Genomic DNA, 27,743 nt, shown 5'->3' with positions numbered 1-27,743 from the left:
ATATATGTGTACTGGTATATAGTCTACTAGCATATATACATATAATATAAATGTCTTACCATTTATACTAGTATATGATAAGACCAATTGCAACTCTCTACCAGCAAACTATTGCACTACCCTGGTAGGGTGTTTTGTCATGAGAGAAGTGTCGACATATCTTGTCAGGAGTGTCGGTAAAGCACAGACAATAAGTAGCTGTGCAATTATTCATAAATACTTAGAGGCGATCGATTGGTGCAGGTGTTACAGCGTCGATTTACTAACCTGAATGTCATGAGCTGGAGTATTGTCGATATTTATCTTTTATCCTAACCTTGACCCCTGGTTACAAACAGACGACAAATAGATAGTACCGCTCTGTTTATAGTAAAATATTTTTGCTTTGCTTTATTGTAGACGTAGAAAATATATGTTAGTAGTTTTACTTTACAGAATAGACTTGGCTTTGTATAAAAAAAGCAAATCCTTGTAAATGAACGTTGAAGATATACACTCCCCATCAGCTTATTGTGAAAACACCGTAATCATGGTTTATAAAACCAGTAAAATTGATCAAAAAATGGAAAAAAGTTGTCGATGCAAGCCAATAATATTGCAATTACGGTACAGCCTGCAAATTAAAAAATTTAAGTCAAGTTTTTCCTTTTTATATGGCCAAAGGAATGAGTTCGGAAAAATCTTGGAACGGATTAGACAATTTCTATGTATTTTTCTGTTCTTATAACATAAATGCTCCTGGAACGGATTATTTACGTTATAGGAGCGTCCACTGTATATGGTTTACTAATTATATGTTTTCTGATATGATTTTACTGTTCCTATAATGTAAAATCCCCATAACATAGGTGTCTGTGGAGTGGATTATTTACGTCGTAGGAGTGCTTACTGTACTTATAATAATTGCTTTGCTTAGTAACTTAAATCCTACATATCAATAGTGATCATAAGTATTTTAACACCTATTATTATTTAACTTTATTATGCTTTGATTCCCATCTATATATTAGATGCTTTTAGTGCTGATAATTTTATTGCTTTGAAATATGAACCTATTAGTATTAGTAATTAAATTGTTTTCAAATTGACTTAAACTTTCAATTTATTTAGTTTTATATATAGTATATACTAGAAGAATTCTACTCGTCTAATCTACTAGTCTAATCTACAAGTCTAATCTACTAGTCTAATCTACTAGTCTAATCTGCAAGTCTAATCTACTAGTCTAATCTACTCGTTAAATCCACTAACCTTCTAACTAGAGCTGCACAACGATTATAAAAATTGATCGCGATTAATAACTGGTCTGAACCAGTTAATCTTCGATTAATCTTAGAAATAATCTAGCAAAAACCTGCATATTCAAAAACAAATAATACAGCTACATATAGATTAATTATATTTTAGACAACTGTTAGCAGTAGTACATGTTATGTACAATGTACATAAGTTACAATGTAATAATTATTATGAGTATGAAAACTGTCTATGAAAGTCTATAATTAAGTCAGCCAAAAGTTGAGGCAGCATAGTTTATTCACATTATCTGAATAAAGAGATGCACTCTTCCTACATACAATATTGCCAGCTTTAGAGAACAGCCGCTCATAGAGGACAGTAGTGCCGGTAGTCAGTAGTACTAGTTGTTATCTGCCACAGCTGGTGATGATTTTTGCGCAGAAGGATGAGAGTTAGTTAAAATATATCTTATTGATGATGTGCTGTGGTGGTAAGCAAATTCTTTCTGGCATATACTGCACTTCCCTTTCTTGTTTCCGCTTCCAACAACTTACAGAAATGCGCTACCTAGGATGGAAGACATTTTTCTGCTTTCATGTTCCAATAAAGTGTCAATCTTATATTACTAATAATCTGAAGCTGAAAAATGATTGAGATTTTTTTTGAAAAATGAAAATACATGTATAATTTACCTAAGAAAGTTTTTAAAAATAAACAAAAATAAACTAAAAGATACGTATTAAATAATACTGAAACCACTTTTGTTGCTATTACCTAGAAACATGTTCAAACAACTAACAACATGGCTGCTTACAGCTAGATAGGCGCGGCGCTTGTGCATTGTATTGGCCTGTATTGTATAAACAAGTTTAATGTTAGCGGCTCAATGTGTTTTCATAGTTGAGTGCAAAATAATTGTGGTTTAATTTATTGGTAAGAAAGTGTTGCTTGTCATAATATTTATTTGTTAGTAAATTAAATGGTAGTAACCTGCTACGTTAGTATTACTAATGTATGGTACTAAACAGTACAAAGGAAAGGAACCACATCAAGATCATAATCTCAGTTGCATTTTAATCGAAGATTAATTGGCCCGACTCAGTTAATCGGTTATTTGTATTAGTCACGTTAATCGTTTAATTAACGCGATCATTGTGCAGCTCTACTTCTAACCTAACATATTAGTACAACTATTGCATTCAAATAATTTTTGCTTGCTTAGCTGACCACATTGAGTTGAGCAAATTAATTTTGTAGAGTTGAGACGAGCATATCTTCACCGATATATACAAGGTTTATAGAGACTTTCTACAGGTTCATCACAGCAGCAAACGATGTCACTCCACCTGTTTCGATATTTCAAGAAGGTGAAGGAAAATGGCCGCCATTAAACCTGTTGGGGTTCAATGAGTCACAATATGAAGCGTACAAAATGGCCTTGACCAAAGAGTTTGCTGTCATTCAAGGTACAGCTTTGCTTTTATTAAGTGTTCGCTAAATATAGATTATTTGAATGAAAATAAATTTTTGGTGTAAAATAAAATAAACTATAAGAAACCAATGTATGACAAGTATTAGTAAGTATTTTACAAATTAGTTTCAAAACCATTTTGCTCTGCAAAAACTGTCTTAATCTGTTCTCTTAATGCTTTCTCTTCCTGTCTTTTGCTTTTGATGGCTTTGTTTTTTATGATAAATTTGTATGTAGTTGTCAATTGGTGTTAACACAAACATGTCACTCAAGCAAAAAGTAAATCTTCTCTCAGAAAGTAAATCACATCCTTTATTATTGTACCAACAAAGTTTTAATGTTAATAGCTCAATGAAGCATCATTCTGTTTAATAGCCAACAGTTTACTGTTTTAAACTATTTAAAAATTATATTGCAATAATCTAACACGTCGGTAAATTCTATAGAAATCTAGTTTACCACCATGACATTCACCATCACGAGAAGTTTGTTTGAATGGTTTTAAAACGAAAATGCTTCTCACCTTGATGACCATCCAGAATGTGACTAAAAGATATTATCAATCAATTAGAAAGCATTTAAATTCAGCTCATTTTTGATTGCAGCTTTTTTGATTGCGAGCAAAATATCTTAACAGTTCTGTAAACGCTCTTTGGTAAATGTTATTCTTCTCTGATCAACTTAAGAGCGATGACTTAATAAAATTTCCAAACACTCATTTTATAGTCTGACATTTAAATTATTCTTTATAATAGACAAAAATAAATGTCTAATACTGTCAGTTTGTGACTATTACAAAATACTACAAACAGTTTCAGCTTCACTATATAAGTATACACTTATTACAAACTAAAGTCAAACAGTTAGCATCCAAATATAGTTGATATTGTTATTTCATAATCTTACAGTAATACATGTAAACTGCCAAAATAATCTTTTATGTTTGTCAAAATGATAAGAACTGCTCAAACATTTGGCAATGAAATTTAGTAAATTTTACATTTAATTCCTAAACCGGTCAAAAATTGGATAACTGAAATAAAAATGGGTAAAAAACGACCATCAGTGAATCTAGCCTATTTTTTACAAAAAGCTAAGTTAATTTTTAAGATTTTGCTCACTATAAGTTTATAAAATTATTTTTTGAAATTGACATTTTCCAAAACATACGTTGGAGGGAATATTAATACAAGTACAGTAGCCCTTCCTACAACATAAATAATCAGTTCCAGAAACGTTTACTGTTATAAGTATTTTAGTAAAATACGTATAACAGTAAGATACACGTAAATTGACAACTCCATTCCAAGATCTTTCCAAAACCATATAAAAAAACAACTATATAAAAATATAAAAAGAAAACAACTAGGCTTAAATTTTTAATTTGGTTTTAATTACTTGTGTCGTAACTGTAATATTATCAGCTTGCATCGATAGCTTGTCTCCTTTTTTGATGAATTTCACTGGTTTTATGGGCTATGGTTGCAGTAGTTTTAAAATAAGTTGATAGGAACGCACATATTCGATGTCACTTTTTAACAATTTGTTTATTTTTTAGACAGTCTAATCTGCAAAGTAAAAGTAATAACAAATATTTTCTATGTCTACAATAAAGTAAAACAAAAATGTATTTTTCCTATAAAAAAACAACACTACCTGTTCGTCGTCTATTTGTATCTAGTGGTCAAGGTTAGGATAAAAGATAACTTTTGGCCATACTCCCAACTTATGACATTTAGATTAGTAGACCGACGCTGTAACACCTGCACCAATCGATCGTCTTTAATTATTTATGAACAATCGTGACTTATTCTCCGTTTTGTTGACGATTTATCAAGACGAACCAAAATTTCATGAAAGTTGTATATATACAGGTAGTATATATAAATTTAATTCTTGTATCGCTATATGTACATCGGTTTTTCTCTCACAGATGCGCGGCGAGATATTTTACCATTCAAATCGACTTTGAGAAGTTGCCCATACTTGACACTTTACGTTATAAGGACTTTTTGCGTAGTATGAAGCAAAAACTTCACATAAATTATTTATGTTATCTGGAATTTACGTTATAGAAGCATCTAACTGTACTTCATTTAATTCATTTCAGAGCTCAAAAAATTAACAATAACTTCTGCAAGTAGCCATATATAGCACTAAAACAAATGTATAATAAATGGCATGAAGATTAAATTGAAGAAAAACAAAGTTATATGTAAAAACTAAATTAGTAAAGTAATAATCAATGAAAAGAAGTTCACCTTCGAGATACATGCACAAATGTGTAGTTTACAATAAGTAGGTTTACTGGCAGAATGATAAAAATATTTCATTTTAATTAATACTCTAGGGTACTCTAGCTATAGTTTAAATTAAAGTCATAAATTGGTTTATATATTTTTCATTACATTTGCCCTTCACTTTTTATTTCTAATGACCTTTTTACGTTTACTCGAAGAACTAATATTTTGAAAGTGCTTCGCATGTCTAGAAAAATATTTGTTTAAACTACTTTATAAGGAAAAAAATTAATATTTCAAATTGATCTCAAGTGGATGTTCAACTGCAAATCTCTATATTTTAAGACAGATCTTTTACATCAAAAACATTTCAACAAGTTCTTGCAACATTTTAATATGCTGCCAACAGTATTAGGTTCTTTTATCATTAATTCACTTTATCCTAATGTTTTATACGAAACTATAGAATACTAAAATCAGGCAATACCTGCCTAATAGAAAAAATCAACAGCCGTAACAAATATAGAGTTAGCCGATTTCATTCAAGGTTGTAACATTCAATGGTAGAAATGTTGTAAAAACAAAAGAACATAAAAAGTGAGCTTTGAGGTACATAAAGATTTTACAATATGTATTTATGAGTGTATACCCACCAAAGAAACAGAGAAATTGCATTGCTAATATTGAAATTATCTATTCATAATAAAAAGTGGAAGACAACTCTAGAATAAAATAAAACCGCGGAAACAAACAAAATGTAAGATGAAAGCAAAATTCTGTTATAATCATAAGCTTGCCTTTTTGATATTTACAGCAGTTGTCTCCTCCTGCTTTAGGACCACCTGGTACAGGAAAGACCTATGTCGGGCTAAGAATTGCTGAGACCCTTCTTTACAATCTGTATGGTGTGCCGTGCAGTGATAAGGAAACAGCTAGGCACGGTCAGTATATTTGTTTCAAAAAATCATGTTATATACAGGCATTTAAACTCACCACAGCTTTACAAACCTATCAATATAATTTTACCCAACTTATACTTTTGCTGCCTCCTTGATACTTCAGTGACCCGCGGTGTAATAATCATCCTAAATAATCACCCACAATGCTTTGCTGGCATGTTAGCATGCAGTCAAATCCATTGTTGCTAGTTTAGCTTTTTGGTTCTAGATCTAGGGCACATATGTTAAAGTCGAACCCAGTGAGAAGGTTTTTAGGGCTGACAATGTTGACGTAGGATTAGACTGGCCTCCAGCCAGGCAGCGGACAGCAAACTGGCAGCTGACATGTGAAGCAATATTAAATTTCTCACCATGCCTTGTAACGCACTGAAAAATGGTTTATTTCATTTCAATATTTGTTATCCTATTATTACTATTATTATGTTGTTATCCTGGCAGCATAGTGCGCAGTGAGAGACCGTCAGATGTTTTGTGAAGCATAGATAAGTATTTGTGCAATTACTTGGAAGGTGGTCTTGGCACTCCAAGATTTGGTCTTGGAGTGTCAGGTCTTGGAGTGTCAGTTCTTGGAGTGTCAGGTCGTGAAATGTCAGGTCTTGGATTGTCAGGTCTCGGAGTGTCAGGTCTTGGAGTGTCAGGTCTTGGAGTCATGAGTTTTGCATCATGTATTTATTTATTCCAAACTCCAACCCTGGCTTCGGACTGGCAAGGATCTTTTTTAATAATAAAGGTTAGCATAGCAATCATCAGAACAACTGTAAAGTTAACATGTTAAGTTAACTTTCAGATGCCCCTGAAAATGGCTAAAAGAAAAGTAAACACTGACAACAGGGCCTCTAAACTACTGTAGGTGAGAGTCTGGGGGTGCATGCTCACGGAAGTAGATGAAAAACTTGTGTGGAGAAATTGCTATTAGCATTTTTTCCTCAAAGTCAAGTTAACTCAATTTTCCTAAAAAAGAAAATATAGGCTACTTATGGTGCCAGAATAATGAAGATTAATTATAATATTAATCTTTTTTTTTATTTAATTTTCATGTTTTCTAGGGATTTTTACAAAGTAAATTCGTCTTTTTTGCCTGTTGAAAGTTAAATATTAATGAAAAAGCCATAGGAAAATATTACTTCATTTATCTGATCATTTTGGAATCTATTTGTTAGGGTTTCAGTACCTTCAATCTGGTTCGTTTAACTATATGGAGTCATTTTACAATGTTTCAATGAGCACCTCATCAGTGCAACCCTTGCCTTGTAGTTGAATTATTTATTTACCCCACTATCCCTTTGACTTAGAGACACCTGCTCTAACACCTGCACCAATCGACCAACTTCCGTATCTCCCAATAAGAACTGTGCACATACAGTGCACCCTCGAGATACGATTACCCTGATATACGATTTTTTCACCATACGATGCCAACACTGGAACGGATTAACATCGTATCTCGAGGGTGCACTGTAGTTCATTATTGACACACCTGACAATCTTTCATGGCCCGCTGAACTGCCGGGATATTAATAAAGATAAAATTTTAAATATAGGCATTAGACACTCTTGAAAAAAGAAATTTAAGAGATGGCCATAAGTATTTGATATAATTTTTGTGTTTCTGAAGCAAATGTTTACAATTTTATTCAACAGAAATTAAACAACAGAAGTTTAACAGAAGTTGTTTAAAAATGCAAAAAGATGATATCATATTTACTGGTATCGGTCAGTTTCAACCTCCTCTTATATACAAAGATTTTGACTTGCAACTACATGTAGGTGGTTACAACTAGTACCTCAGACGTTATGTGATTTGTATTGGAACACATCTGAAACATTTTTCAAGCACTCATAATCATTGCTATCATTGATGATAGGCAATACAGTGCACCCTCGAGATACGATGTTAATTCGTTCCAGGGTTGGCATCGTATGGTGAAAAAATCGTATATCGGGGTATAAAGACCATTGTAATTATACAATGCAAACACCCCCTGGTCAAAATCGCCAATTTTTTTATATAAAAATGTACATATTGACAATTAGCAAAAAAATAGTATGTTAACTTTAGTAATTATAGTTACCTACAGTAACTGTATTGTATTTAGTGTATTTTAATGGTTATGATCTGCAATAAAACGCAAAATTATAATGTGTGTACCAAATGTAGTACGTACGGGAAGGAGTTCTTGCCTTCAAAAAGTACGCATAACATAAACTTTGAATTCACTTCAAGTAAGTTTAGCTTGCTAAGCCTACACTTAAAACTAAGTTTTAGTATGTATTTTGAACTATTTTACTGAATTTCAACTTTTTATCACGAAATTTTATGCTTCATGCAGCAGTTCCTATCTTCACTTTCACTATAAACTTTAGCCTATCTGGTTGAAACCTTTTTCAACCTAAATCAATAATGCCGAGCGATGCAGTTATAGAAAGCGGCCTCTCGCACACTTGACCATTTAATGGCTACCGAAAAGAAAAAGAAAATTATATTTCTATACTGAACGTACATACCTTTGGAGTAACGTGGCTTTAGCTGGTACATGTAGCGGGTAAAGCATAGAGGAGGCAAAAACGTATCATGCTAATTATGGTGCTGTACACTTGAAAATAAAATTAAAACGTAATGAATTGGAATTTTTTAGCAGGCTAAAAGAAGTTGTCCATTCCTGTCCAATTTGTCTTTGAAAACATTGATGGCGCAATGCAGAAAATTGCTAGCTAGCGCTTGTAAAAGGATCCAGAGAATGTGGTACAGTAGTTTGTCTTATATGAAATGTGCACAAGAATCAATGTAACCATACATACAAAGTTTGTACGTACTTATACCCTATGGGGGACAGGGCTTTAGCAAGTTTCAGAAAGTAATGTGGATGCATCAACTATCTTGAGTAGCTAGTTATATGAGTTGCATACATACATACGATGAATTGTATTCACGTAGAAGATAACAAGCCCATATGCAAATACATGGTTAAACAAGAAAATATAACATAAAATCAAAAGGAAACAAATAAAATGAATAAAATATGAAAAACATGCCACACAAGAGATAAATAATATATATTATACATGCATTGTTTTAATGTACCAGTCCACATCTGTAAATTAAACACTTGAAATATTTCTGCGAATGTGGGATTTTCAGTATCTTCTACATCCTCGCCTTTACTAACTGGTTGCTCCTTTTGAATGCTGATCGCGTGCATGACCTAGCTCATTCAAATCTTCAGTCGGAAGCTCTTTCTTGTGCTTGCTTTAATGGAGTTCTTGTTTTAATAATAATGGCAAATGCTGATTGGTTGCGATCATATTCCTTGACAATGTTAATAATACGGGTCCCTTCTTCTTACTTATGACATCCAACTTTGTTGAAATAGAAATCATTTTTCCTTCATTTTGTAACGTTTGTATCGGTCTCAGATTCTATAGATAACGAATTAAATGTAGATAGTTGTAGTTATATACGAGTGCTGACTTAAAAGTTTATAGTAAAAGCTATAATAACGCTACGAATGAATATTTGCTCTCACTTGTGTATTTTACACGAAATTTTCTATGCGGACATGAGAGAAGTTGATCATCGTGTCTCTTCCAAATGTTCTAAGAATGTTTTCGGCAAACTATATTTCGGTGTCTTTTTTATTTCGACGTGTGTTATGAGCACACCGACGGCCAAATTTTAACTCGGGTGAAACTTTTCTCAAATTCGTATGTTGAAATAAAATTCGTATAGCGAGGTGAAGATATCGCAATGTTTGACTTCGTAAGGTGAAAAAATCGTATATCAGGGTAATCGTATCTCGAGGGTGCACTGTATTTGTTTGTCAATTGTATTATCTTTGTCAGACCTGCGATACAATCCATAGGTGCTGCATACTACTGCTGACTACTGCTACTATTACTACCACTAACAACCTGGCAGTCCGGTACAGAGTTGTCATGTGTGATAAATAACTGCATGTATATATTCCAAAACATGGCAAGGATGGCCAAATTTCGTCCAAAGATAACTATGTGCACAGCTATTCTTAGATATGGCAAAGTGATTGAGTGGTGCAGTTTGTAGTACGCCTGCCTGCAAAATCGTAATATCTGAGTTCAATTCCTAATTGATTTATATTTTTTCCTAATGCACTTAGGGTGGCTTTGGACAGACTGACATGCACAGTTCGTATTAAAGTATTAAAAATCGTAGTAAAGATTGCATGTATCCTCTTATGGATGATAGAACCTATTCAACATTTTCATATCGCCGGTATTTTATTTCATTTCTTTCCGCATTTTTCTTGAAAAACTCCATGGTTTCTAAAGATTTAAAGCATTGAAAACAGATTTTTGTGCTACCTGCTACTTGTTTGTACACTAGTCTATCATTACCAGAAAATCTCGTTAGAAATATTGTCATGTTGGTAAGTCATGTTTTCACTGACTATAAGCAAAATTGAAATATTATTCTTGCGTTAGTAGCAACAGCACTAGTATCAGGCCTGCTAATGTAATAGCAGTGTGTGAGTTTGTGGCTTAGTAACACATGCCTTTAATAGTGAATTAGCAAACGGTTTTACCAAAATAACCAATGTAATATTTTTGTTTTTGCAAAACTAGTAGATTTGTCTTACTGCGCTGTATTGTAGCTGTGGCTGCCAGTAAGCATGCGCGACAATTTGAGAAAGGCAGCAGGGCTGAAAGAGAGTTGCACTGTCCAGACAGAGTGCTTAACCAGATGCTCATAGTCTGCTACACTAATCATGCTTTAGACCAGTTCCTAGAAGGAATGCTCTACTTCTGTCCTCTGAAATGTAAGCAGTATTTACTCATGCATACAGTCATCCTAAACAATGTACAGTCAAACTTCTGTACGATCTAACCTTGACACACAAAGTTACTCTGTTCTGATATTTTCTTATTGTTTGTTTGTTTGTATTTCCATCGAAGAATAAAAAAAACATAATAGAAAAAATCAATCTATATTTAATGATGAGGGCCCACGTGCACAATAGCGTAGCTAGTCAAGGTGCAGAGCCCGGGTATTATTGATATTTGCTTGTTGCAATATAAGCATGTCGTCTATATTGAAATATAATTATATTGCAATATAGACAATATATTGTCTATATTACAATATGCAATATGACTATATTGCATATTACAATATAGACAATATTGCTTATTGCAACATGCAATATAGGTATGCAATATGATATGCGGTATACATGCAATACAAAAATATTGCATTATTTCTGTTCCGATATGTTCGTACATCAAAACCATCTTATGTTGGAGCAATTCTTGCTAGAATACTTTGTAAATTGTTTAATTTCTCATATCGTTCAAAAACACTAATATAAATACTTTAGATAAAGATATATAGAGCATTAGATGCCTCATTCAAACTATGTGAAAAACTAAATAGAACAGCTCAAGTTATATAAAAAATCTACAAATTATTTATAAAGCCAAATAGAAAGACCTGAATTGTATATACAGTGGACCCTTGCCATATGATTTTATTTCGTTCCTGTGTTGGTATCGCAAGGCAAAAATGTCTTATGGAGGGGTATAGAAAACCCAGAGTAATTATCTAATGCAAACACCCTTTAGTAAAAAACATCAATATTTTACATAGGTACTGTACATATTAAAATTAGTAACAAAATAGTACGTTAACCTTATTAACTATAGTTACCTACTAGCAAATACCCGGCATTGCATGGGTAGTTAAAACAGCTTATAAACAGTAGCAGGTAGTGTAGGCGCCTGCCACTTGCCATTAGCCTGGCACATTGCCAATGGCTAATTTGAGCAATCTATTATCCGTATTGCTAAACTTACTAATATGAGCCGTGAGAGCAAGCTTTGATGACGTTGCGCCGTAATGTAATGAAGAGTCGCTATGCTATTTTAACCTAGATAACTCATATTGCCCAATGAATCTAATGCATCCTGCGTAACTTAATTGGTTAGCTTATCGCCTGGTTCTGAGACCAAATCTTCTGCGATTCAAATTCTTTATTCCAAGATTTTAATAGCTATAACTGGACAGACCGAATCACAGACTGAATAACAGATGAACAGACACTGAGATTAATATACATAGACAGTAACTTGAGTGTATACAGTGTATTTAGTAGTTGTGATCCGCAATAAAATCTAACATTACAATCTACTATGCGCAGTACGTACCATAGTGAGTTCTTACTTTTGAGACAGGCGTATAATATAAACTTTGAATTTAACTTAAATGAATTTAGCTTACTAAACACACACTTAAAACTAAGTTTTAGTATGTATTTTAGTAAACTTTATCTTTGTAATTGTGCAAAATTTTACCACCCATCTGTTTTGGTTTTGTTTTTGCTTAAACAAATAACGCCCAACTGAGAGAGAGCGTCGTATTTTTTTTAAGGCCTTGTGGGAGCGCTTTCAGCAAATAGCGTATTGGCACTTTCGTTATTCCGAAATATTCAACGCACCGACTGCCAAATTTAACTTCGAGAAAATTTTTCGTTGATATCGTATGGCGAAAAAATTGGCAGGGATAAAAAACATCGTGTTCCACATCGTATGATGAAAAATTGTATAACAGGGACATTGTAACCCGAGGGCGCACTGTACAAGTTATCCTAAATTAAATGTAAAAATTTAAAAAAAAACGAAGCATTAGTCAGTAAAAAGATTTTTTATTGTTAATTTAATTTAGATAGAAGTGTAGGCATGGTATGGCAGTAGAGTGCGTGATAGATATATGTGCTCTAGCTTACACTAGATATAGTTTAAGTTTAATTATTTTACATTTTTCAATTTTAAAATATTGTTTAATTTGTATCAGTTGCTTCATTTTTCTTTTTAAAGAACTGTAATATTTGGAAAATTTTGTTTACTGAAATTTCACTTCATATTTAATATTAATAGGCTAAAAGTAGAGATTTAATTTTGCTACCATTTAAGGGTTCTGTTGGACCTTTTTTCACATAAAATTATCTGTTAATAATAAAATAAATGTTTCAACCTAAAATAATCTATTCAAAAGCATTTCACATTTGCCCCATTCGAATATGCAGTTAGCATATTGTTGCTGTATTAATATTCACAGATATGATTCGTGTGGGAAGCAGAAGCAAAAATGAGGTACTGGGCCAGTGTAATCTGAAATACCGCAAAGAGCGGTTCACAGGCCAGCTAGGCATAACATATTCTCAAACTAAAAGGAAGCTGGATAGGTTCAGTGTAAGTTGTTGTGTAAAAGGAAACCTTGTATTCTGCACTGCTGCTACCACGCCATGGCTAACTATTGACTTACTGGTTCTTTTTTTATAAATCTAACACTAAATTCTCTTTTCTTTTTTACCTTTGATTGACAGTGCTCGATGAGACTAATTGTCTTCTCCTGTTCTACTAATGGACTAAAATTTCAAATTACTAAAATTTTAGTTTTAGTAATGTTTTGATTCAAATTCTCCAATGAGCCATGTTTTCATATGGCTAAGTGGCAAGCATTTGAAACTAATTATTTTATAATTATTTATAATTATTTATAATTATATTGGTAAAACAATTATTTATAATTATAATTAATTTATAATTATTTTCAATTAATTAATTTATATTATTTAGTTTATTTTAATTATTTCATTCATTCAAACTTAGCAAAAAATGCTTTATAACCCTTCATAAAGCAGGGTTATGAAGGTGTTTTTAATTTATTTGCCTCATATGATATTGTATTAATAATTAATTACATTTTAAATTATATTACTTAGTCTCTACCATCAATACCACAAGTGTGTGGAGTCCTAGGTTAGGCATTTTTACTACTGGCAGTTACCGCCTTTGCCTGCAATTTTGAAAACCTACAAGTAGCTTTTGATGTGTTAGCTTACTATTGTGGGTTGATTATCTCCTGTTGTGTACAAAGCTGTAGGCTGTTTTGAAGTAGCGAAGGAGTGCAAAGGGAGATGATGTTGAACAGAAAATATATTTACTCCTGTAATTAACTGGTACTGCCTATACTATATGTATATTATATTATATACATATACTATATTATATAATATATACTATATTATATATTATATTAGTATTGCACATATGTAAAGTATAAGACAGTATTGTAGTATTAGGTTTTCAAATAGAAATGGCAATAAAATACTCTGAACATAACTGGCATAAGGAGAGTCAAATATATTTATATATTAATTTCATAATTAACGAATAAAGATGATTGAGTCTAGCGTAGTGGTAACATCCAAGTATTACATTCAAATACTAGTGGGGTCAGCTGTAGTGTCTCATTGTGCTTATACGGATACTTTTATTGATTGAGAATGTAACCATCTGCAACCTCTGGAAACGGCTAATGGAGATACAACTTTTGTATTTAATCATACAGTACCCAAACTGTGATCATTGAGTAGGATATTGAATGTTTCACTTCAATTTACATCAATTTGCATGTATATGCTATCACATAAAAACAAAAATTCAATTTTTATATTATTACATAAGCTTTTTATTGAGCTCCATTTATTGACATATTATATTACATTATTTCCAGCTTGGTAGTTCTGCGTAATCAGTTACTAACAAACTGGAGGAAACTAAATGAAAAAATAACCAACATAATACTATAGTGTGCTAGCATATAACAAACATAATACTGTTGTGTGCTAGCATATAACAAACATAGTACTGTAGTGTGCTAGCATATAACAAACATAAAACTGTTGTGTGCTAGCATATAACCAACGTAGTACTGTAGTGTGCTAGCATATAACAAACATAATACTGTAGTGTGCTAGCATATAACTAGCAAATCAACATTAGCTTTCTTCATGATGGCAAGTTGTTGAATCATTGTTTGGTTGTAAAACTTACGTCAACGAGAGAAGAGATTTTATAAAAATGACTAAAGCACAGAAGTGACTCTTACAGTTTATGTGTAGACCATTATAGAATAGAGTCATTCTAAGTGTGTGTGGTTATTAGAGGTAATTTGACCAAGTTGTACTTCTGGAAGAAATCTGACACAAGTTTATGCAAGGTTGCCTTGAACTTGAGTTCATTCATGTTACATGACTCGTCCTTTCTTTTTAAAACAACAGCCGCTGAAAAATCATTCTTATCTCCGCGTACTTCACTTCCCTGATATTTATTTCATGCAAATCAATACATGCGAGTTTTTCTGAGAATAATTGAATAATAAAAACTTTCAACTACTTTTATGCTTCCAGGCCACGTGACTTGTTTTAAACCATTTAAATTTGGGATCATTGTGTAGCTAAAAAACAACTCTTTCTGGCCTAAATAAAAGTTTTCTACTTGGATGTATGCTTATGGTAGGGCAACTCTACAAAAGTGTTGCTAGATATATGCCACTCGGGGTATTGTGGGCTAATCATATGATTTTAACTTCGAGATAAGTAGAACAACTTGGCATCAGATCCGCCGTTGAGGAGTCTCTCTTATCGTCAGTTTTTCAAGTTCTGCATTTTTTGTTACACCAACATTGGGTTATGAGTTTTGTTATTGCTTTTCATAGCCTGTGAATCCCACATAAAGTTGCTTGATAATATTTCGTTCTACTGGTAGAAAGAGCAGAGTATCCACAAAATCAACCGAGAGATGAAGCACTCAAAAACCCACTTTTTTCTCTACGAACATCCCGGGCTTTTTGAAGACTTCCCAGAATTCTTTGAACAAATTCAAGACTATGCTGACGATCTGGAAGATAAGGGAATAGCTGGTGATGCCATGTACCACTGGCTGAATGTTGGTATGTTATATAATCATCGCTATCAAATTACTTAGTGTACACAATACCCTAGGACACTTATATTTCGCTAGTATGTAGTTTCGTGAGTAGCATACAGAGTAAAATTTCGCTGGAACTTAATTTCGCAGCTCTGATGAGTGCAAAAATATAGTGATGTGAAAATAAATGCAGTGGAACAAACATTAGATTCTTCAGGTCCAGTTCACTGGTACGAAATATTTTTCAATTTGGGACTACCGTACTGTTTGGACTATAAACCGCACCTCTATATAAGCTACATGTGCTTTATTTTCCAAAAACGATAATAAAACAATACATAAGCCGCAGCTTACTATAGGCCGCAGAACTAAGGACTGTGCTTTTTAACGCGGCAGCAACTTTGCCATTTAAAACGGAACAGTGCAGAACGGCACAGTTTCGTATTATCCGACGCTTTTTAACTAAGTGCCTAACGGGACAGTATCGTGAGGCATTGTTTCGTATTTTCTTTCACATTTAGAAGTGCACTAATTGGAGATTCCCGTTAGTGCGCCCTAGCGGTGAAAGAAAAAGCCACAGAATAAGCCACAGTGATTAGTCGCACCCTTGTAGGCCTACCTATAAGCCGCATGGCTCAAATCATCAGAAAAAAAGTAGCGGCTAATTGTCCGAAAAATACGGTAGTTTGTATTTGTGAACCGCAGGTAGAAATGTGTAGGCGAGATCAATAATACAATTTGATCGCTTGCTGCAGTTTGTCTCCTGGACTATCAATATCGTCAAGGTCCCTGCAGCAGTGACTGATGTTGCACCAATATTAGAATTCAAGTATTTATATCACGCGGTGCCGCGGTGGCCATGGCCCCGGGTTGTTATTGCTTTTGGTTGGTAATAAAATTCATCACCACAATAATTATTATTCAATTTTATGACTTTCCCTACCAGACTGTCATCCTCATCAGTTACAAATTCAATGACTAAACTAATATCATCATCTTCTTCATTTGTCTAGGCTTTTCCAAAAAAAAATTATTATCTTAATTTTTTTTGCCAAGCTGCTCAGTCGGTGTATTAGCTATAATGAGTTTAGCAAAACTTGCCCAATGAGCCAACCACACACGAAAATTGCCTGCATTTCTAATATGACGATTTTATTGTGAATATCAATAAAGAAAGCCATTTATTTTCGCGTTTTCGCTCGTTCGTTATGATAGTTTAGTTTCGCTCATGAAATTTTCGTGAGAGGCCGTTGCAGCGAAAACGCGAAAGTTAGATGCCGCGAATACATAAGTGTCCTAGGGTATGGACTCTTTTCAATTGATTGGTCCATGGGCCCAAAATCAATAACAAGATATTCTATCTTGAAAGTGCTCCTTGCTTATTAACATGACAAACACTGAAAGTGGAGCCTTTGAAAGGTTGCAAAATTGGCACCACGATATGCTTGACTAACCATCACTGTGATTTCATGATGCGCATAATTCACAAATTTGAGCTAATCCGGAAGCTAACCGCCGTCATGGAAACAACATGAATCCGCAAACTACGCGAGTTTTGCGATCTTTTGCAATACTTTTTAAAAACTTTCGATAAAGTTTTGCAAAACTTTATAGAATCCATCGTGCTTGCAAATCATAGAAACAGCACTTGCGAATAGTGCGCATTAGAATATCGATGGCTATTACATTATAAACATTTTCACGCTTCAGTTGTTTTTTATTTGGATTTGCGCAGCCTCTCATGCCCAACGTTTCGAACGATTGCTGCTAAGCTTATTTATTAATTAGGGTAGAGTCATTAATTAGGCTAATACTTGACCTATGGGGTCAAGCAGTGGATTAAATGTCATCTTCGCAGGTGTTCGTGGAAACACTTAATGCGTAACTTGCACACAACTCAGAAATCGCATGATGCGAATAATGTGAGTCATGGAAACATAGTTCATTACTCACAAGCCTAGCACCTGCAGCATAACATGAAGTATGACATAATAAGTAGCATTTGCCGCATGATATTTCCAACTCATTTTTATCTTTACACATACAGTGAAACCTCGGTTCTCAAACGCTTCAGTTGTCGACCAACTCGGTTTTCGACCAAAAGATTTAAGATTTGTTTTTCTCGAATCTCAAAAATAAATTCGGTTCTCGACCAAACCAGAGCATGCACATTGGAATTAAATGTTCCGAACAGCTCTGGAAACAGCAAATATACGTTCAACAGTGTTGTTATGAGCCACTTTCGGAAGGTTCTCAAGCAAAAAGAGAAGCAAGTTACACGTCATAAATTCTTTACAAAAAAGGAAGAACCATCTCTGACGACTTCTCCTGTGCCGAAAATATTTGCAAGGGGACAACTCTTCCAGTCAAGTTACCCTAAATTGTTTCGGAGGAGAATTATCCTTCAAAGATGTGAAGTTAACGTGCCATTGCTGTTTATATTTTTTTACATATTTATTTATGTTTTCTTGACTTGGAATGGATTAAAATTTACAGACATTAATTATAATGGGAATATTTGTTTAGGATCTCGAACAACTCAGTTTTCGAACAACCTTCTGGAACGGGTTATTTTCAAGAACCGAGGTTCCACTGTATCAAACAAGGACGCTTGCGAAAAGTTGGAACAATAAAAATCGAGAACAAAATTTCCAACATATGTGCAAGCTGACAAGCATGTTTAATATTGACTATTTCATGCAAAGGAACCATGAGAATATTTGCATGATTTATCCTACAATCTGCATGTGTATTTGAATATTCAATATAACTTACATTATTTTACTTTTTATTTTTGTTAGTTTACATTATAGTGTCAACTAGCAGAATGCCCGACATTGCACGGGTATTTAAAACAGCTTATAAACAGTAGCAGGTAATGTAGTTGCCTGCCACTTGCCATTAGCCTGGCACATTGCTCATGGCTAATTTGAGCAATATATTATCCGCATTGCTAAACTTACTAAAAGGAGCTGTGAGAGCAAGCTTTAGTGACGTTGCGCCGTAATGTAATGCAGAGTCGCCATGCTATTTTAATTTAAATAACCACTCATAACGCCCAATGAATCCAATGCATCTTGCGTAGCTCAATTGGAAGAAGATTTGAAGATCAAATCTTCTGCGATACAGATTCTTCATTCCAAGATTTTAATAGCTATAGCTGGACAGATGGATTGGCACTGAGATTTATATAGATTAATTCATATATTTCAGTTTGTCTTTAATTTGAGCCAAAACCGTTTGTACTAAAAAATTACATCGCCAAAACATAGGCACCAAGAGATCAGTGTCAAAATAGAACCAGGCTCCAACTGTCAAACCCTTTTTATGGCATGAAAACTCCCAAGTTCCTATGAATAATAAGAACGAGCCGTAGCATCATATTTTGTTGCACTTAAAAAAAATCCATGTAGAAGCTTCTTACAATATTACAACACTCTTTCAAAACTTCTGAAAGACAGCTTGTGCGTAGACATACCGACAAGGAATACATGCTGGTCGACTTTTTTATCTCTTGGTACATAAAGGTGCAAACAAAGTAGTTTTTATTGTAGATATGACTGTTTTCCTCTACTTAAGATTTTGTTATGTCTGCATCCAGTTTGTAAATCAATTTTTGCATTTACTTAATTTTAGAAAAGGCTATACAACATTTCGTTAAATAAAACAGTAGACAAACTCTTGGCATTGCATTTATTTAATGAAACTATTAAATCTGTAGATATTTTGCAAGGAAAGTGCATGGCATGATGCAGTCATTCACAAGCATGCATATGCACTTGAACTCGACATTGTACTCATAGAATTGGGTCCTCTTGCAGATCCTCACTCAGAAAACCAATCAGAAGAAAATGGTAAAGAGCAACCGTCAGTCTCTGCATCAGCAAATGAGAACGGAGTTAATGACTCAATAGGTAAACCAAATAAATGGGCTTAAAATCCATTGATTAGGGAAGTCAGCAAACATATTATATATAGCCATTAGTCCACTTACTGACTGTCATATATAGCTAGTAGTACAATCACTTGCTGTCATATATAGCTAGTAGTCTAATCACTGGCTGTCACATACAGCTAGTAGTTTACTTACTGGCTGTCATATATAGCCAGTAGTCTACTCACTGGCTGTCACATACAGCTAGTTGTCTACTTACTGGCTGTCACATATAGCTAGTAGTCTACTCACTGGCTATCACATATACCTATGTATTCTACTCACTGGCTGTCATATATAGCTAGTAGTCTACTCACTGGATATCACATATAGCTAATAGTCTACTTACTGGATGTCACATATAGCTAGTAGGCTACTCACTGGCTATCACATATAGTTAGTAGTATACCTACTGGCTGTCACATATAGCTAGTAGTCTACTCACTGGCTGTCACATATAGCTAGTAGTCTACTCACTGGCTGTCATATATAGCTAGTAGTCTACACACTGGCTGTTACATATAGCTAGTAGTCTACTCACTGGCTGTCACATATAGCTAGTAGTCTACTCACTGACTGTCACATATAGCTAGTAGTCGACTCACTGGCTGTCATATATAGCTAGTAGTCTACTTACTGGCTGTCACATATAGCTAGTAGTCTACTTACTGGCTGTCACATATAGCTAGTAGTCTACTCACTGGCTGTCACATATAGCTAGTAGTCGACTCACTGGCTGTCATATATAGCTAGTAGTCTACTCACCGGCTATCACATATAGCTAGTAGTCTACTCACTGGCTGTCATATATAGCTAATAGGCTACTCACTGGCTGTCATATATAGCTAATAGGCTACTCACTGGCTATCACATATAGCTAGTAGTCTACTCACTGGCTGTCACATATAGCTAGTAGTCGACTCACTGGCTATCACATATAGCTAGTAGTCTACTCACTGGCTGTCACATATAGCTAGTAGTCGACTCACTGGCTGTCATATATAGCTAGTAGTCTACTCACCGGCTATCACATATAGCTAGTAGTCTACTCACTGGCTGTCATATATAGCTAATAGGCTACTCACCGGCTATCACATATAGCTAGTAGTCTACTCACTGGCTGTCATATATAGCTAATAGGCTACTCACTGGCTGTCATATATAGCTAGTATTCTACTCACTGGCTGTCACATATAGCTAGTAGTCTACTCACTGGCTGTCACATATAGCTAGTAGTCTACTCACTGGCTGTCACATATAGCTAGTAGTCTACACACTGGCTGTCACATATAGCTAGTAGTCTACTCACTGGCTGTCACATATAGCTAGTAGTCTACTCACTGGCTGTCACATATAGCTAGTAGTCTACTCACTGGCTGTCATATATAGCTAGTAGTCTACTTACTGGCTGTCTCATATAGCTAGTAGTCTACTTACTGGCTGTCACATATAGCTAGTAGTCTACTCACTGGCTGTCACATATAGCTAGTAGTCGACTCACTGGCTGTCATATATAGCTAGTAGTCTACTCACCGGCTATCACATATAGCTAGTAGTCTACTCACTGGCTGTCATATATTGCTAATAGGCTACTCACTGGCTGTCATATATAGCTAATAGGCTACTCACTGGCTATCACATATAGCTAGTAGTCTACTCACTGGCTGTCACAAATAGCTAGTAGTCGACTCACTGGCTATCACATATAGCTAGTAGTCTACTCACTGGCTGTCATATATAGCTAGTAGTCTACTCACCGGCTATCACATATAGCTAGTAGTCTACTCACTGGCTGTCATATATAGCTAATAGGCTACTCACTGGCTGTCATATATAGCTAGTATTCTACTCACTGGCTGTCACATATAGCTAGTAGTCTACTCACTGGCTGTCATATATAGCTAGTAGTCTACTCACTGGCTGTCACATATAGCTAGTAGTCTACACACTGGCTGTCACATATAACTAGTAGTCTACTCACTGGCTGTCACATATAGCTAGTAGTCTACTCACTGGCTGTCACATATAGCTAGTAGTCGACTCACTGGCTGTTATATATAGCTAGTAGTCTACTTACTGGCTGTCACATATAGCTAGTAGTCTACTTACTGGCTGTCACATATAGCTAGTAGTCTACTCACCGGCTATCACATATAGCTAGTAGTCTACTCACTGGCTGTCATATATAGCTAATAGGCTACTCACTGGCTGTCATATATAGCTAGTATTCTACTCACTGGCTGTCACATATAGCTAGTAGTCTACTCACTGGCTGTCACATATAGCTAGTAGTCTACACACTGGCCGTCACATATAACTAGTAGTCTACTCACTGGCTGTCACATATAGCTAGTAGTCTACTCACTGGCTGTCACATATAGCTAGTAGTCGACTCACTGGCTGTTATATATAGCTAGTAGTCTACTTACTGGCTGTCACATATAGCTAGTAGTCTACTTACTGGCTGTCACATATAGCTAGTAGTCTACTCACTGGCTGTCACATATAGCTAGTAGTCGACTCACTGGCTGTCATATATAGCTAGTAGTCTACTCACCGGCTATCACATATAGCTAGTAGTCTACTCACTGGCTGTCATATATAGCTTATAGGCTACTCACTGGCTGTCATATATAGCTAATAGGCTACTCACTGGCTATCACATATAGCTAGTGGTCTACTCACTAGATGTCATATATAGCTAATAGTCTAATCACTGGCTGTCACATATAGCTAGTATTCTACTCACCAGCTGTCACATATAGCTAGTAGTCTATTCACTGGCTGTCACATATAGCTAGTAGTTGCTGGGGTGCAAATTTAAACATTCCTAACAGCCCAGCCGAAGCCGAATTTTCTCACTTCATCTTTTGAACGTATATAGACTATGACATAATACTAATACAGTCAACAACTTGGTTAGGCCATTACATATTCTGTTCTTACATATTTCACCATTATGTTACCAGATCTCAATAGTGACAGAGAAGTTGAGAATCGGCGGCTAGACTTGAATGATGATGACACTCAGTGGAAGCGGAGATCAGGTAAGAGTTTTGAGACAGAATAGTCAATCCTAGATGTTTTTGCTACTTTGACAGTGTTATTTTTGCAGATGTCTATTTCTTTTAATAAAGGTAATCCTCTTGCAGATACGTATCACATTTTTATACCTTGAACATATTTGTTTGCTCAAACTCTGATCAATTCTAAGGTGCTGCTTAGTATGAATGAACAACAAACATAATACTGTTGTGAGCTAGCATATAACAAACATAATACTGTTGTGTGCTAGCATATAACAAACATAATACTGTAGTGTGCTAGCATATAACAAACATAATACTGTTGTGTGCTAGCATATAATAAACATAATACTGTTGTGTGCTATTATATAACAAACATAATACTATAGTGTGCTAGCCTATAACAAACATAATACTGTAGTGTGCTAGCATATAACAAACATAATACTGTAATGTGCTAGCATATAACAAACATAATACTGTTGTGTGCTAGCATATAACAAACATAATACTGTAGTGTGCTAGCATATAAGAAACATTATACTGTAGTGTGCTAGCATATAACAAACATAATACTGTAGTGTGCTAGCATATAACAAACATAATACTGTAGTGTGCTAGCATATAAGAAACATTATACTGTAGTGTACTAGCATATAAGAAACATAATACTGTAGTGTGCTAGCATATAACAAACATAATACTGTTGTGTGCTAGCATATAACAAACATAATACTGTAGTGAGCTAGCATATAACAAACATAATACTGTAATGTGCTAGCATATAACAAACATAATACTGTAATGTGCTAGCATATAACAAACATAATACTGTAATGTGCTAGCATATAACAAACATAATACTGTTGTGTGCTAGCATATAAGAAACATTATACTGTAGTGTGCTAGCCTATAACAAACATAATACTGTAGTGTGCTAGCATATAACAAACATAATACTGTAATGTGCTAGCATATAACAAACATAATACTGTTGTGTGCTAGCATATAACAAACATAATACTGTAGTGAGCTAGCATATAACAAACATAATACTGTTGTGTGCTAGCATATAACAAACATAATACTGTTGTGTGCTAGCATATAACTAACAGAATACTGTTGTGTGCTAGCATATAACAAACATAATACTGTAGTGAGCTAGCATACAACAAACATAATACTGTAGTGTGCTAACATATAACAAACATAATACTGTAGTGTACTAGCATATAACAAACATAATACTGTAATGTGCTAACATATAACAAACATAATACTGTAATGTGCTAGCATATAACAAACATAATACTGTAATGTGCTAGCATATAACAAACATAATACTGTTGTGTGCTAGCATATAACAAACATAATACTGTTGTGTGCTAGCATATAACAAACATAATACTGTAGTGTGCTAGCATATAACAAACATAATACTGTTGTGTGCTAGCATATAACAAACATAATACTGTTGTGTGCTAGCATATAAGAAACATTATACTGTAGTGTGCTAGCCTATAACAAACATAATACTGTAGTGTGCTAGCATATAACAAACATAATACTGTAATGTGCTAGCATATAACAAACATAATACTGTTGTGTGCTAGCATATAACAAACATAATACTGTAGTGAGCTAGCATATAACAAACATAATACTGTTGTGTGCTAGCATATAACAAACATAATACTGTTGTGTGCTAGCATATAACTAACAGAATACTGTTGTGTGCTAGCATATAACAAACATAATACTGTAGTGAGCTAGCATACAACAAACATAATACTGTAGTGTGCTAACATATAACAAACATAATACTGTAGTGAGCTAGCATACAACAAACATAATACTGTTGTGTGCTAGCATATAACAAACATAATACTGTAGTGTGCTAGCATATAACAAACATAATACTGTTGTGTGCTAGCATATAACAAACATAATACTGTAGTGTACTAACATGTAACAAACATAATACTATAGTGTGCTAGCATATAACAAACATAATACTGTAGTGAGCTAGCATACAACAAACATAATACTGTAGTGTACTAGCATATAACAAACATAATACTGTAATGTGCTAGCATATAACAAACATAATACTGTAGTGTACTAGCATATAACAAACATAATACTGTTGTGTGCTAGCATATAACTAACAGAATACTGTTGTGTGCTAGCATATAACAAACATAATACTGTAGTGAGCTAGCATACAACAAACATAATACTGTAGTGTGCTAACATATAACAAACATAATACTGTAGTGTACTAGCATATAACAAACATAATACTGTAATGTGCTAACATATAACAAACATAATACTGTAGTGTACTAGCATATACCAAACATAATACTGTAGTGTGTGTAACTAGCAAATCAACATTAGCTTTCTTCATGATGGCAAGTTGTTGAATCATTATTTGGTTGTAAAACTTACTCCAACGAGAGAAGAGATTTTATAAAACTGACCAAAGCACAATAGCGACCCTTACACTTTATGTGTAGACCATGATAGAATAGAGTCATGTGTGGGTTATTGAAAGTAATTTGACTAATTTGTAGCTCTGGAAGAAATCTGACACAAGTTGCCTTGAACTTGAGTTCATTCATGTCACATGACTCAGGCTTTCTCGTAAAAACATCAGCCGCTAAAAAATCATTCTTATCTGCGCGTACTTCACTTCCCTGATATTTATTTTACGCAAATCAATACATGTGAGTTTTTCTGAGAATAATTGAATAATAAAAACTTTCAACTGATTTTATTTGATCTATTTATCAAATAGTAATAAATGAATAGCATGTTTCAAGAAAAATTTATAAGCTTTGTAATGCTTTTAAGACTCTCCTATCAATTTGCACTTTAAAGAAACATAACAAGACTTTAGACTTCATGGCTCAAGCAGGTGATAAAGTTGTTTATACAGAATTCTTGAAACGGCCATAGAAAAGATATCTCAAAGCTTTGTCAAAATTCTTGCAAATTGCTGTACAGTTTTACTCAGATTTCAATATATCCGAAGACATTAGGCCGATAAACCTTGTATATTTTATTTGTGAAAAGTGTTAAATATTTAGAGTGAATCATCATTATAGATTAATTAAGTGAATTAATCTACATGTCTTTGCAAATTGAGTTAACTTGTAACAAAATAACACCTGTCATTGTTAAACCAAATTTGATTTACTATTTCATTCTTAAGCCATGTTCATGCACTCCTCAAAGTTACTAGAACAATGAAACCACACCTTAACTTATGGCCATCTCAACATGTAAACCCTTAAACATATAAAGCAAAGTTTGAGCAAATATCTGTCTCGGAATGGCAAGTAGTTTCCAACATATGACATCACAAATATTTTCAAATTTTTTAATTCAATACATTATATGCAGCTCTCTTCCATATGGTTTATCATATGTAACAATAATGTACCAATAATAATCTCATACCTTGTTTATTTAGTTTTCAGATCCTGAAAAATATTCAGAGTAATTTTAAAAAACAATGAAGTCATGTAGTAGTGATTGTGAGAAAATTGTTAAAACGATGGAAACGTTCACTTAAAACCTGTGAAACTGTGATCATTTAAAATAAAATAACATATAAAATTATGCAATCATAAAAGTTGAATTATCTTATTTTGATTTACAGTTAATTTAATTTAAGTTGAATTAACTCTGTATCTTTATTATCACGATTACCATAAAACCTCTAATTGAACACCATGGCACTCTATTTTTCAACCTCTCCTTTATAGTGGCGGTCCATTGAAGGCGGCGTTCAAATAGAGGCTAGCATTCTATTTTTCAAATAGCTCGTCAGAATTTTCGAAAAATAAATTTAGCCCTATTACGGCGAAGCGGATGGCGCCTAAATGTTGCCCTCCTTTTTCGGTGGACCAGCAGAGCAATATTAAACATTTTGAATGCAATAAATCTGCTAACTTACTTCTAACTTGTCAAAGATATCTTAATAATGTCCATCGAGAAACTGAGAAAGATCTTTACCAGTTTATATCTATTGCTTGCAATTGACCTGCAATGATATTATAGCCTGTGTCCTTCTTTGCAATTTGTTGGAATTTTCCATTTTCATTTCATTGTAAATTTGAAGACGTACTTTTATTCTATTTCTATATTTAACAGTGTTGCATAAAAATTCATTGCACTCGCCGATATGTTTGCTACAGTTAGCAATCAAAACTAGCTTTTTATGTGCAATAGAAGTGGAGTTATGAGCATCGATCCATTGTAAGCTGTGTAGGATGCTATGAATTAACATGCTATAACTCTGCATATTTATAAGTTATACAACAATAATCTATCAAATCATACCCATATATATTCATGAACAACTGACATAAACGAACCATACTTATATTACATGCAGAAACAAAAATTTACGTTTTCAAAACAAAATTATTTCCATTGTTTGCTCGGTTAGCTGCGTTCTGATTGTTGCTTTCAATGGAACGAACATCTTCTAGTTGTCCAATACCTTCTACAATATCTTCTGGCCTCAACTTTTCTTCTGCAATACTGAAATAGTTGGTATTAGCGTCCAAACCATTTTTTTGACAGAGCAAAACTTTCACACGCTACATTTAGCGCTAATGCGAGGCGTAAAAGTTCGCTTGCTAAAAGTTTGCTTGTTAAAAGTTTGCTTTCTAAAAGTTTGCTTGCGTAACCTCTGATTCAAAACTTTCGAACCGGTTTTTATATGCATGTCCTTCGAAGTATTATAGGACCGCGTAAAACAAGGAACTACTATTAGCCTGAGACAGTTAGTAGTTATTTTTATGGTGTTGCTTTCAAAGTTTCGTCTATCATCGTTATTTTAAATCGTTTTTATAAATACACTTGCACTTCGAAGTATCAGGACCACGTTAAACTAGGAACCACTATTAGCATGAGACAGTAATTATTTCTATAGCATTGCTTTGAATGTTCATCTACCATTGTAAATGTAAGCCTTTTTTTATAAATGTAGGCTACTTGGAAGTAGAAAGACCGCGTTAAACAGAGAGCTACTACTAGCCTAAACCGTTATTGATTATTGCTTTGGTGTTGCTTTTAATGTTTTAACAAAAAAACAAAAAGCTTTGGAATTGAACA

At 34.0% G+C, this 27,743-nt stretch overlaps 1 protein-coding gene across 1 annotated transcript in view; it reads left to right on the top strand.

Moving 5' to 3' along the window:
* The window catches only part of LOC137404908 (NFX1-type zinc finger-containing protein 1-like), an 87,417-nt gene that overhangs the window by 9,211 nt on the left and 50,463 nt on the right, over window positions 1-27,743 (top strand). The window contains 7 exon segments of the mRNA XM_068091134.1: window positions 2,497-2,705; window positions 5,787-5,867; window positions 10,538-10,702; window positions 12,997-13,130; window positions 15,492-15,675; window positions 19,475-19,567; window positions 22,557-22,634. Of these exon segments, the coding sequence (XP_067947235.1) occupies window positions 2,497-2,705; window positions 5,787-5,867; window positions 10,538-10,702; window positions 12,997-13,130; window positions 15,492-15,675; window positions 19,475-19,567; window positions 22,557-22,634 (944 nt within the window).

The sequence above is a fragment of the Watersipora subatra genome, chromosome 9, assembly GCF_963576615.1.
Source record: "Watersipora subatra chromosome 9, tzWatSuba1.1, whole genome shotgun sequence".
In the NCBI taxonomy this organism is placed as follows: domain Eukaryota; kingdom Metazoa; phylum Bryozoa; class Gymnolaemata; order Cheilostomatida; family Watersiporidae; genus Watersipora; species Watersipora subatra.
The sequence above is the reverse complement of the archived record's forward strand: the minus strand, read 5'-3'. Positions and strand labels throughout refer to the sequence as shown.